The following is a 12,993-nucleotide window of genomic DNA, read 5'->3' on the forward strand; positions in this document are numbered from 1 at the left end:
TATGTTTGCCTTCCACTCACCATCACAAGCACTAGGAGATCTGGGTCTGAAGCCTTGTAACAATGTCCCCTTATTCTTGGAGACGTCAGACAGTTCTCTGTCAGTTCAGGGGCTTCTAGAGGCCTTTGCCTCCTCACTGAGCCTCGGGTCTTCACGGGCACTTGGATTCAAGGCTGCAGGCGCCAACACAGTTCTCTCCCACCGCCCAACTTGACAGAACCGCGCAACCCAAAGCGGACGCAGGTTGGCGGGCGGAAGAGGCGGGCCCTTCCCTTTGCCCACGCCTGGAAGTGCTCGTGCAATCCGGGGCCTGGAGGAACCAGAATTGGTTACCCACCACCTTTGTGATTGGTAGGCTGACAGTTCCGGGGCGGGGCTACTAGTATTTTCTCTAATGGAAGCCAGAAGGGGGTGGCCCTTAGAATGAGCATGGCGTGGAATCAATTCAAGGTGAGTTCCGAAAGTGGGGTTCCTGCGACAGCGAGGGAAAATCAGAATTTACAGTGGGGCGAAGGGGAGTCTAAAGGGCTGGTCGAGGCGAGGTGTAGGTGTAAGGAGACTCCCAAGAGCCTGGGGCCATCTGCGGATGTTTGTGTATCTAAGGGTATCTGCAAAAGCTTGTGTAAACGTGCATTTGCAAGTTTACTTGAGAAATTGTCTGTGAAAGAGCACTTACCAGGACAGGTCGTTGCTGATCCCTGTGTCAGGACAGGAGGGACAAATTTTTATTGAGCCTGGCACGGTGCGCTCGATAAATTCCTTACTAGCATGGTGTGTGCTTGGTGCATTGTGGAATGAATTAGAATGACATTGTCCCAGTTCTAAAGTCTTGCTTGGACACGGCTCTTGATGTGGCGTGTGCGTTCTTATATCCCCAGACCTAGCTCCTGGTTGTCGTTTTGGTCAGTTGCCTTGGAGTCGGTTCCGATGGATAAACGACTCCAAGCTCAAATATCTGATTGGCAGAGAGGGCTTCCCTACACGTGCTGGAGTCTACTAGAACTGAGGTTACTATTCGGTTTACATCAACAGCTAGAATAATCCGTAAATACAAACCCGATCGTGTCACTTTTCTGTTTAGGGATGAAAATATAAATATTCTGCCAATACCCTAACGTATCTCTAGCTTCATTTTAAGGCAGACGTTCCCTCACTCCTCTATTCTAAAGAGACCTCCCCCTTCCATCCCAGTCCCAATCCCCTTCCATAGATTACATTCTCTTATACTACTGAGAACTTTTACACTTTTTCCCCCTGGGAAACTGTGCTTCCCCATTCTCTCTGCACCCCCCCAGCTCCCTTCTAGTTAATACCTGTACATGTCAGCTTTAAGGCACTGGAGCAATGAATGAAGCCTTTTCCTTCTCTGAGACTCATCTCACTCTTTTATTGGGTCTATCTATTATGCTGTACTTTCTATAAAGAGCTTTGTTGGTATAGTGGATTAAGTACTGGACTGCTAACTAAAAGATCAGCAGTTTGAATCCACTAAGCACAACAAAAGAAAGATGAAGCCTTTTATTTCCTTAAAGATTTAAAGCCTATGGAAGTTCTGCTCCGTGACCTTCAGGGTCACTATGAGTTAGAAATCAATTCAAGGGCAGTGGGTTTGGTTTTTTCTTTATTATTGATCCTCACCTTTATAGAGTTGCATGATCACTGATTCCCAAATGTCTTACGGAGTATATGCTCCTGAAGGGCAGGTGATCAGTTCTGTTTTGCCCACCTTGAAGTTTCAAAATTATCTGACAAATGATTGAGTTGCTAAGTGAATGAGGGACTCACCATGTATGGTGATGACATGAGAAAAGCACTGTGGCTCAAGGATGGGCTAGTGGTTCCCCACCCATTAAGACCTGATACTATTTCATATTTTGCTTGGCTCTAAGGAGAAATTAAATGAAGGTGATTTGTAGTAAAATGTGCCTTTTAGTATGCAAATATTGAGTCATCACTCCCCGGATATTGAGATGGTCTATCTTACATACTCGTTCCTGGAAACTTGAGTGCTTCAGGTATATTAAAGAGCCCTGGTTGTACAATGGTTAACTTCTTTTTTTCTTTTCCTTTCTTTTCTTTTTTTATTATTATTTTGTGTGTACCGTCAAATTGGATCCAACTGGTACAGGAGATTGCCCCTCCTCCTCCAGCAGGGAATCTGGTGGATTTGAACCATGTGCTTCTGGGATTACAGTGCAGCTTCTTTCCAGTAGGACACCAGAGCTTCCAATGGTTAAGTTCTTTACTGTTAAATGCAAAGCTGGCAGTTCGAACCCACCAAGTTGCTCCATAGGAGAAAGCTCTGGTAATCTGCTCCTGTAAAGACTGCATCTTAAACATCCTGTGGGGCAGTTCTGTTCTGTTTTGTGGAGTTGCTGTATCATAATTGACTTAATGGCCTTGTCATCAACAAATATACTACATTTTTAACTTACCACTCCAAGCACTGTACCATGATTTTCTGAAACTTACCAGTTCTTGGTAAAGTTCTATACAAAACTGTACAGTTGTTCCTCAGTTTACAAAGTAATTGCATTCCTTGGAAAGTCAGTAGATACAAAAACCATACAGATGATATTGTATATTTGTGTGGTGAAACACAGTTCTGTGCTCTGACAATTTAAGATTTTTAAAAACTTGTATTGTGGTTGGAGTGAATGTTGAGAGGGTAAACTAGTTTTCCTATCAATAATTCATAGTTTTCATGACATTGATGATAATCCCAACGTCCTAACATCATTCTTCTCACTTCTCCCTGTTCCCCAGCGAGTCATTCTTCTCTCCTGTCCCTTTTTGCCTTCTGAGTTTTATTCCTGAGCAAATGCTGCCTTTTTAATCTTGTATGGTTAAATAAGAACAGATTTCCCCCCTCTCTCTTAACCTCTGTGTGGCTTTCAAAAGTCATACAGAAAATGGGACAACTCCTGGGCCTGACTCCTTCAAGCATTGCAGAAATCCAACTGAACTAATTTGCCCCATAGGTAAGGGGTTGCACTGCCAACTCAAAGCGTGTTGTGGATGTTAGGTGCCGTGGTTCAAAGGAGACAGATGAGCAGTTTCCTCTTATGTGATTCAGCCATGAGCCCCTTCAGACTTGCTGGCACATAATTGTCACCAGTAAAAATGTCCTCAAATGCTCCCTAGAGGGCAGCATGTCCCTCTTGAAAACTCTCTGCACCACAGGTGAGTGTGCCTCAGCACAGGGTAGACCCAGCTTCTGACTGTAGAAGTCGCTATGTGAGTGAGACTAGACATGAAGGAAACCAGGATCAGAAGGTGGCGAGGGACATCACTCATGTGCCATGCCATGTCCTCTGTCTGTGTGTGTACAGGACGGTGCTGGAGCCTGGCATTGAGGCCTCCGGTGTGCTGTTGGTTTTTTTTTTTTACAGAAGCGGATGCAGGATGTTGTGATCATCCTGGGGGGCGGAGGCCTTCTGTTTGCCTCCTACCTGACCTCCACAGGGGATGAGCACTTCTATGCTGAACACTTGATGCCAACTCTGCAGAGACTGCTGGACCCCGAGTCTGCCCACAGGCTGGCTGTTCGCTTTACCTCGCTGGGGCTCCTTCCTCGTGCTACATTTCAAGATTCTGACATGCTGGTAGGTGCTCCCCAAACACCTGGGCATTAGATACAAGATGAGGAGTGACGTTTGTCCCCTAATGACTCAGCTGGGAGCGTTTTGAAAACTGGAGCCCCAGGTTAGCAGTGGGACTGTGCAGTTCAATCCCAGCAACAATAATAGTAATTATTATCTCTACGTCTTCGTCTTCGGTGGGGCTTACTGTGGTCCTTATTTTTCTCATTGAATCCTCACAACTCTTCCATGAGAGAAGTCCTACATCATCTGCAAGTTAGGAACCTGAGGCACAGAGCAGTTAAGCGACTTGCTAAAGTCTAGGAAGCAGCAGAGTCAGGATTCAACTCAATGGGGGCTGATCCTAGCAGCTCTGCCCTTTGGCTCTGCTTCCCTGAGGTCTCTGAAAGGCTGAGATGCTTCATAATTTCATTTCACCTGCACTTTGCAGTTTTAGTTCCTCAGCATTCCCTGAGATCTGTACTTCTCGACCCTGGTGCACCCAGGAGTCACCTGGAATGCTTTTGGGGGTCTAGAGAAGCTTAGACCCTGTGTAGGATCCCATTAACTAGAATCTCTGGGCCCAAAGCCTTGATATCCCCATGGGACTATGACGTGCAACAGGGCTAAGAGCTGCTGTCAGCCATGACCTGTCAGCCGCCCAGCTGTGCCTCATAGTACCTGTGAGGTGTACGCTTACACCCTTTTATTTTCATCTGTATTGCCCGCCATTCTTGGAGTGCCCTTTCTACTTCTGCTTCCAGGTTCAGATCTTGGCATTAGGAGACCCTTGCCGGTCCTCTCAAAGGAGTTCGTGCCTGAGTCCTCTAGAGCTCTCAGTAATTCTCACTACTCGTCCAGCTCACTGACATTTTCCTTTGCCAGTCACTGACTTTGTGACAGCTCTTGCTTTCTTTCACATCTTTTAAAGTTTCACTGCTATATTTCTTGCCTCCACGAGGGCAGGAGTCTGTAAGTACGCAGGAGTCTGACAAGACCTGAGGAGACCAGACCCCAGATACTCTCCTTATAGAGAACTCTCTGGAATCTGCTAGGGAAGAACTATCTCCAGCCACAGCCTGGTCTGGAGCCCAGCAGTCAGGTCTGATCAGCTGAGAACTGTTCTCCTCCAGCTCATCCACAGGCATCTGGGGAGACAGGGGCATTCCTGGTGTCTCTTATCAGCCTGGCTGACAAAGGTCACACCCCAGGATTGGCTGATTAGAGAGTTTTGCTGTTTGAAGTTCCCTGGGTTCTGAATAGCTCTGACAAGAGACTGACACCAACTAGCCACTTTCTCCCACCAAGTGGCATAGATGAAAAAGCACGAAGTCACAACCATGGTTAGAAAAGGCAGTGCCTACCTCCTGTTCAATGAATGGTGCAAACACTGAGTACTGGAAAGTCCAGATCATTGCCTGCAATATCACCAGGATGTGCCTGTACCAGAGCCCAGTGGTTCTCAGCCTCAGGCGGGCATCACAATCTCCTGGGGAAACCGTAAAAAGACAGCTTTCACTCGTGCCCGTCGCCCTCTAAGATCCTGCCTCTCTAACCGGGGCTCTGGCTTCTGAATCGGGTGTTTAGCAAGCTCTCCAGGTGATCCTGATAGAGGTGTGTTTGGGACCACACGTGCTAAGAAACACTGGGATACCTGGAGTGCCCTTGACTCTGTCTTCTTCGTCTTTCCAGGCAGTGAAGGTGCTGGGCCACAAATTCCGAAATCCAGTAGGAATTGCGGCAGGATTTGATAAGCATGGGGAAGCTGTGGATGGCCTTTACAAGATGGGGTTTGGCTTTGTTGAGATAGGAAGTGTTACCCCAAAACCCCAGGAGGGAAACCCCAGGCCCAGAGTCTTCCGTCTTCCTGAGGACCAAGCCATCATTAACAGGTCTGTGTGTGCAGTGGGCCGATAATAAGTGGCACCTTCCTCACAGCAGCAGGGGCCCTGGGAGCATATTGGATTCACTGTTGGCTGGTAACCAAAAGGCTAGCTGTTGAAATCCTCCCCCTGCTCTGTGGGAGAAAGATGAGGCAATCTGCTTCCATACAGTGAAAGGCTTGGGAGCACCATGGGCCACTTCTGCTTGTCTGTAGGGTTGTGCAAGCAGGAACTGACTTGATGGCAGTGGCTCTGTTTGTGTGCTGTTTCATCATAGGGTTGCTCTCAGCCATGGAAGATGGGGCTCTGCCTTTTCACCCCTGTCTAGTGTATGCGCTTTGGGGAAATATTCAGAAATCCTGTTGCGCTTCTCTGTTCTCAAGCTGGTCTTAGATGCAGGCATTAGTTTGCCGTGGGGCCCGTGGAGGCTCAGAGAGCTAAGAAGCAGGGCTGCCTTCACAGATACAATTCATAGGAGAGCTGGGTGTGGTCCCAGGTTTTCTGACGTCAGCCTCGCTCAGCCCAGTACAAACAAGTCCCTTATGGAGTAAGTGCATTATAAAATTCTAACATATTTAAAATGAATTTTAACCATAAAGTTTATGAAACCTAATATATCCTAAATATTTTTTAACGTGTCGTCAAGATGCAGAGATGAAGTGGCTTTGGAGTCTGGTATGAATTCTTCTTACAGACTAACCACAGAATATAGGTGCAGTCACACATGGCTAGCAGCTTTTGGCATAGACACCACAGCCCTCGCTGTCCGATTTTATTCAATGGGCGGATTTAATAATCAATTTTAGAATTCAGTAATCAGCAATAAGGGGAATCCTCCTAGATTGCATCAAGCCCTTCTCTTTGTAATCCCTGGGGATTTCTTTTTTTTAATCACAGTATTCCAGCAAGTGAAGGAATTCCTACTTTTTGGCCAGATAATTGAGTAGAGCCTCTCTGGGGAGATCTTGATATCTTTGCAGCCGTCATTGGCCTTTAGGGAAACTGATGGATGGGAAGTTTGTTTGGCTGTGAGTCTTACTTTATTGTTTGCTTCAGGGAAATCTTCAGGGGTTAGAGATCACGTTGTTGATCTATTTGCTGCTTTTGTCAAGATCAATATCTTTTGCACTGGCCAAGATATGTTCCCGCTTTGGCTGCCACAAATAACTGCAGGTACCAGGACAGCAGTATTGGCAGCGCTCTGGCGATGAGAAGTGGCTTGAGGTGGGAGGGCTTGTTCTTGGAGCATTGAATTCAGCCTCCTGGCCCTGCCTCATTCCTGGCACATAGTGGGTGCTCGTCAAATGTTTGTTGAACGTGTGACTGAATGAAGAGGGTGGACAGTCATCTATTTATTCATTCAGTCAGCAGTTCTACCTGTTAGGCTGCTTTTGGCTGCAAGTAACAAAGAACTAAAAGTGACTCACAACCAGTGTTTATTATTGTCTTCTCAACACAGGTAAAGTCGACAGTTTTAAGACTGGTTGAACAGCATGGCAATGTCAAGTTTTCCTGGGTCTTTGTTCTTGTTTGCAAGATGACTACCATCTTGTCTGCAAGAAGAATGAGAGATGAAGGTCCATGCCTTATGGCTCATGGCCAATGACAGAAAAAGCAGAAATGTTCTTTGCCTTCAGAAAGGTTCCAGCTTAGCGGGGAAACACATCAGCATGTGCATAAGTCCAGAGCCAGGGGAGCTGGGTACAAATCACTGTATGAGTACTAGCACGATGAGGGAGCACTTGTGACTGGAAGGTTTTGGAAGGAGGAGAGGGAACATCTGACCTGGGTCAGAGTGTGGAAGTTTTGAATCGGTGGGGACACAATTGTGGGATAAGTTCTAGGGGGACATAGCCAGGAGGTTGGATAGTTTGGGCTTATCAGGGAGGGAGGCAGTGTTTATTTGGGTTCACTTGGATGTTAGTAACGAAACAGAAAGGAGGGAGGTTGAATCTGATAGGCCTGGGGAAGCTGCCTCTGCAGAGTTGAGGCTGCTTCCAAGCACGGTTGGCAGGCTGATCATAGCTGTTCGCAGATTTTAATCTTTCTTCCTGTTTGATGGTGGTCTGGCCAGTTCTGTATAGGTGTCAGGGTGCTTAGACTGTAGAATTTCAATGATTGGGTCTGCCTTTCTTTTGAAACTGTCAAGTTACACGTGTAAGTAAGTAATTATAAGTATTTGGGGAATCTATGTATATGGCCATGGAAATATTTTCCCGAATTCTTTGCCTTCTCACTGCGGGGCTGTCGCTCTGTTCCCTCACAGATACGGTTTTAACAGCCATGGACTCTCAGTGGTGGAGCACAGACTACGGGCCAGGCAGCAGAAGCAGGCCAACCTGTCACAAGGTAAACTGAGGTTAGCTGTTTCAGAGACATCTTCATTTATCCGGTATGTGGGAGAAACATCGGGAGCATTCAAAGTGACTAAATATGATTGAGTAATTAAAAAAAAAAAAAAGAGAGAGAGAGAAAACGCCCACGAAACTTGGTGGCCCTCTCCTCAAAGAACTTTCCTGGTTCCTTCACACCTTCTGAGACTTTGACTGAATTTCCCTGTTTAATTGGTGTGAATTGAATCGTGTCTTAAGTCAATCTCTTTTGAGATGGAGGAGACAAATAAGTGAGCAGGGAAGCAGAGATGGAGGAGATGCCAAGTGACATGTAGATCACCCAGGATTTCAAAACCTCAAGAAGATAAAAGACGATTCTCTAGGACTTACAAAGAGAGAAAGCCTTCCCCTAAAGCTAGCACCCCGAATTCATACTGCTAGCCTCCTAAATGGTGAGAAAATAAACCTCAGTTTGTTAAAGCCACTCACTTCTGCATAGCAGCCCTAGATAGCTAAGACATTAAGAAGACTCACCTTGGGTTTGCCTTGTTTTAAAATAAGCTTGCCTTACGGTGCTAGACTTGGGAGCTGGAGCCCCTATTAGATGAGGGAGGACAAACCAACAAAGAAATAAACCAAACCCGTCACTGTCAAGTGGACTGACTCACGCTGACGCTATTTCTGCGTGTTTTTCTTGCCTGTAATCTTTATGGAAACGATGTGCCAGACTTATGTTCTGTGGAGCCTCTGGGTAGGCTCACATGCTTTTGGTGAGCGGTCAACTGCAAATAGTTTATACCTCCCAGGGATTTTTGCTTTTGTCTAATTGGATAGAATTCTTCTCCATCCCTATAAGAAAATAGCGCCATAGTCTCATTTACTTTCTAGCTGATGATATAAAGGGTCACTCCAGTGGCCTAGTGGTTAAGGAGCTGCACTGTCAACCTGAAGGCACACAGTTTGAATCCACCAGTTGCTCCATGGGAGAAAGATCCAGACTCTTGCTCCTATCTTTGAGCAGCCACTGGAGAGTCAGTTATAAATCTGTTCCGATTTGACAGCACATTATAACTATACTTAGGGTGGGAGCTCTGGTGGCTTAGGATAAGGAGTTGGCTGCCAATGAAAGGCGGATAGTTCAAATCCATCTGTGGCCTCAGGGGAGAAAAAGGAGTTATCATCTCCCGTATGATTTACAACTCTGAAAACCTGCTGGAGGGTCAGTTATAAGTCAGTTCTGACTTGACAGCAATGAGTGAGGGATCTTCAGGGCACGGGAAGATGGTTTACAGTACAGATGCTAGTCTTCGATCCCACCTGACCTGACATGTTTTATGAGCTAATGGTATGCTAGATCTGTTTCTACCTGTCAGATGGAAAAGAAAAAAAAAATTAGCCAGTCCCAGTGATCTTTGCCAGTAGGAAATTACCTTTTGAGAAGAAAAGTACAGACCACCCTTTGCTTTCACATATAGCATATTTCTGAAAAAGACATTTTTATCTAAGTCCAAAATACCAGTTAAGTGATAGGTTTTATGTATTTTTAAGTAAGGTGGCTATCTCACTTACTGTGTAAATTGAGACAGTTTGGGGGAGCAGACAGGGGCATTGATAAGCATGTCACACAACTAATTAGCTGACCTGAGAGTATCTGGATGTCTGGTCAACCTAGTTATTAAGGGGATGTTCTAAGAGAACTAAAGTTCTAAATTATTAATTATAACTCAAAATTTAGGCATGAAAAGTTTAATATTTCAGATTAAACAGTTGACACTTCTGCCAGGCCTACTGATTTCCAGTTTCTCAGATTTATGAGGTTCATTTATTTTTTAAAAAATAGTATTTGTATCTAGTTTCTCCATTTTCCATAATTTTGAAGTTAAAAGGACAAATGTGGTCAAACATTCTAGGAGTTCAGGTGTTGTTCTGCAGAGATGGCAAGTGTTTATCAGCAGGAAGCTGCAATGTGCGGCGTTTCCATACACTTGCCAGCTTACATAGGGGAGGGAGTTCAGATGTGGATACAGAAGGCCTGCAATATTCATAGGCTGGTCAGTCAAGGATGGGCTCAAAATCTTGATGATAATTACAGATGGGCTGCTCCTGGGAATAAACCTGGGGAAGAATAAGACCTCAGCAGATGCTTCTGCGGACTATGCAGAGGGAGTGCGAGTTCTGGGCCCCTTGGCTGACTACCTGGTCATCAATGTGTCCAGTCCAAACACTGCAGGGCTGCGGAGCCTCCAGGGAAAGGCTGAGCTGCGCCACCTGCTGACCAAGGTAGGCAACTGTATCTCCATGCTCTTCCAACTTGGCTTACATTCATTCTTCAGGGCCCAGCTTCAGCAGCGCACTCAGGTCTAACAGCTTGTCCTTAATACTTGGACCAGTAAAGATCCCTTTTTATACTTTCTCAAAACACATTCTAATCGACTATCACAGCACTGACTAGATTCAATAGTAATTAACACGTTGTCACATATAGAAGGGAAAAAAATGTGTTTCTAAGCATGGTCGTCAGTTTAAAAGTGTGTGGCAACGTGTTAACTGTCCACTAAATTGTTCTCTCTGCTAAACCATGAAACTTCATGGCAGCAGGGACCACGTGTCTTTTACTGCTGTATCCCTATCACTGAGCTACATGGGATGAACTGAATGACTTTTCATCACATAGGACTTGTGATGGTCTTTCCTTGCCATCTTTTTTAGAAACAAAGATACATCTCACTACATGTGGGTCTTAAACCTGAAGTAGGTCCATTGTAAAGGGTGTGGGAAGGCCCCATGCGCCACTGGGGGGTTAGTTCCCTGAAGCCTTCCTGTGTGGGTCTGGTGCCTTGTGTGCAAACACTGGCCTGTGACTGCAGGTCACATCTATGCTGTCATCGTGGTTCAGGGTCCCCATTCTGTGGCTGTTGCTGCTGTAGGTGCTGCAGGAGAGGAACGCCTTGACGGACAAGCACAAGCCGGCTGTGCTAGTGAAGATCGCTCCCGACCTCACGGCCCAGGACAAGAAGGACATTGCTGGGGTGGTGAGAGAGGTGTGAACCAGGCCCCTGGACATGGGGTCCTTCTCATAAAAAAACCCAACCATTGGCCAGTGGGGCTGGCCCAGGATAGCAGCCTTTGTGGTGTGCTCTGTGGACACTCAGGGTGTCTGTCACAATGTAATTAATCAGAGAGGATGTTTGAGTAAATGTCTGAGTGACTCTTTTAATTATTTCTCTTCCCTATATTCATGGGCATTATATCCCTGGCCAGTCTCATTGGAAACTGGAATCTTCTCTTTCTCCCTCTGAACATCTAAGGATTAGATCTCTGTATTGTAGAGCAGTAATAAAAGCATAGATAGAGCCACCCAATAGTCCTGGATTCAAATATTGCCTCCACCTTTTACTACCTGAAAACCTTGGATAAGATGCTCTGGCTTTTGTGATCTCCCATGTCTTAGCGGGGATCAATATAGTGTTCATAGATTCTTCCACAGGTTTCACTGACAAGCTTTATAATGAGGTCGGATATGACTCTTGCTTTCAGAGGGCTGTGACATGGGCACCTGACTTTGCCTCTCTTAACTTGAGAAGCCTTTGCCGAAATGTTCCACAGTGGGGTTGAGGGTTCTTCTGCTGTCAGGAGGCAAGCGACCCATTTCTCTCTTTCTTCAGCTGGGTATTGATGGATTGATTGTCACAAACACTACAGTGAGTCGCCCCACCAGCCTGCAGGGTGCTCTGCGCTCAGAAACAGGAGGACTGAGCGGGAAGCCCCTCCGGGACCTGTCAACTCAGACCATTCGGGAGATGTACGCACTCACCCAAGGCAAGGATTCTGGTGTCTATGTCTCCAGTTTGGGGCATGGTGGGTGTGAGCTCTGGTTCTCTCATTCTCTGGCCTTCTTCACGGGTGGTCATGTGTTCCTCCGCAGGCAGAGTCCCCATCATCGGAGTTGGAGGTGTGAGCAGTGGGCAGGATGCGCTGGAGAAGATCCGGGCAGGGGCCTCCCTGGTGCAGCTGTACACAGCCCTCACCTACCAGGGTCCGCCTGTGGTGGGCAGGGTCAAGCGGGAGCTGCAGGCCCTTCTGAAGTGAGTAGGGTGGGAAACAGAAGACCTGGGGTGTACATTCAGATGACTGGAGGAGATGCTGCTCCTCCTCCTCCTCCTTCATTCAGAAAGGATTTGAAGGGTACCTTTTGAACCCAGGAGGTGAAAATCAATCTGCATCATTTTTTTTCTTGGACAAAAAAGAGGAAGAGTGAAGCAATTCAGGATTAGCTTTCCAGGGCAGCAGTGTTTTTAAGGCGAGGTCGTCCATTTATGTATGGGGGAGGGCCCTGAAGACCTGGGCAATCTTAAAATTGAGTCCCTTCCTGATTGGAAGACCTGGGCAGAAATGTCTGTAGGTCCCTGGGTGAAGATGTGCTTGGGATGGGGAAGGGGTCCTTCATAGAGCTGACAAGAGCAGGCTGAGTGGAGGGCTTCCTGTGCAAGAGGCCCACCCTTCACTGTGGACTGAAATAGCTGTTTTTTCCTGTTCTAGGGAGCAGGGCTTCAGCAGTATCACAGAGGCCATTGGGGCAGATCATCGGAGGTGACATCGTCTAGTGGGAAGCTGCTCGGAACCTTCCCCCTAAGTCAGATGAGCTTTGTGGCTGGATCGTAGGAGAGAGGGCTGTCTTGAGCCAGATGGCCCAAATCACAAGAGCCCTTGGTAGTTTAGAGGCTGTAAGATAATCATGAGACTCAACCGAATCAATGAGGGCATTCTGAAGTTAGTCTTACTTGATTAGACTTGTGCTTCTTTCTAAATTCAGAATCTAAGAACTTTCAATCTTGTAAGATAATTGGCTATTCAGGAAGAAAATCTTGGAAAATATAAGCTCCAGAAATCCTGAATTCGAGCTCCAGCTCATTCTGGAGGACAGAGGGCTTTGCACAGACCTGGAGGTCCTGCCAGGCCTCTGTACCCTGGGGACTGTGAGGCCTTCGATGTGGACTCAGCAGACTTTTATTCTATCTTTATTTTTTAGCTTGATTTTGAAAGTATTTAAAAGCTAGAAGTTGCAAAGATAGTACACTAAGTTTCCATCCTGATTGACCATTTGTTAACATTCTTCACATTGGATTTCTCTCTGTGTATACATACCTGTTGAAGCATTTGGGGGGAACCTGCAAATATCGTGGTCATCAGCCTAAA

The 12,993-nt window shown here is 46.3% G+C and overlaps 1 protein-coding gene across 1 annotated transcript; it reads left to right on the forward strand.

Annotated features, from left to right (window-relative positions):
* The first annotated feature begins 427 nt into the window (after positions 1–427).
* Positions 428–12,391, forward strand: DHODH (dihydroorotate dehydrogenase (quinone)). The gene is made up of 9 exons (XM_006878639.1): positions 428–450; positions 3,393–3,605; positions 5,274–5,473; positions 7,731–7,813; positions 9,890–10,077; positions 10,725–10,838; positions 11,463–11,616; positions 11,723–11,882; positions 12,337–12,391. The coding sequence occupies exons 1-9, from the start codon at positions 430–432 to the stop codon at positions 12,389–12,391; spliced, it is 1,188 nt and encodes a 395-aa protein (XP_006878701.1). The 5' UTR covers positions 428–429.
* The last annotated feature ends 602 nt before the right edge of the window (positions 12,392–12,993 follow it).

This window comes from Elephantulus edwardii, unplaced genomic scaffold (genome assembly GCF_000299155.1).
Source record: "Elephantulus edwardii isolate Elephantulus edwardi_28Jun2011 unplaced genomic scaffold, EleEdw1.0 scaffold00001, whole genome shotgun sequence".
Taxonomy (NCBI): domain Eukaryota; kingdom Metazoa; phylum Chordata; class Mammalia; order Macroscelidea; family Macroscelididae; genus Elephantulus; species Elephantulus edwardii.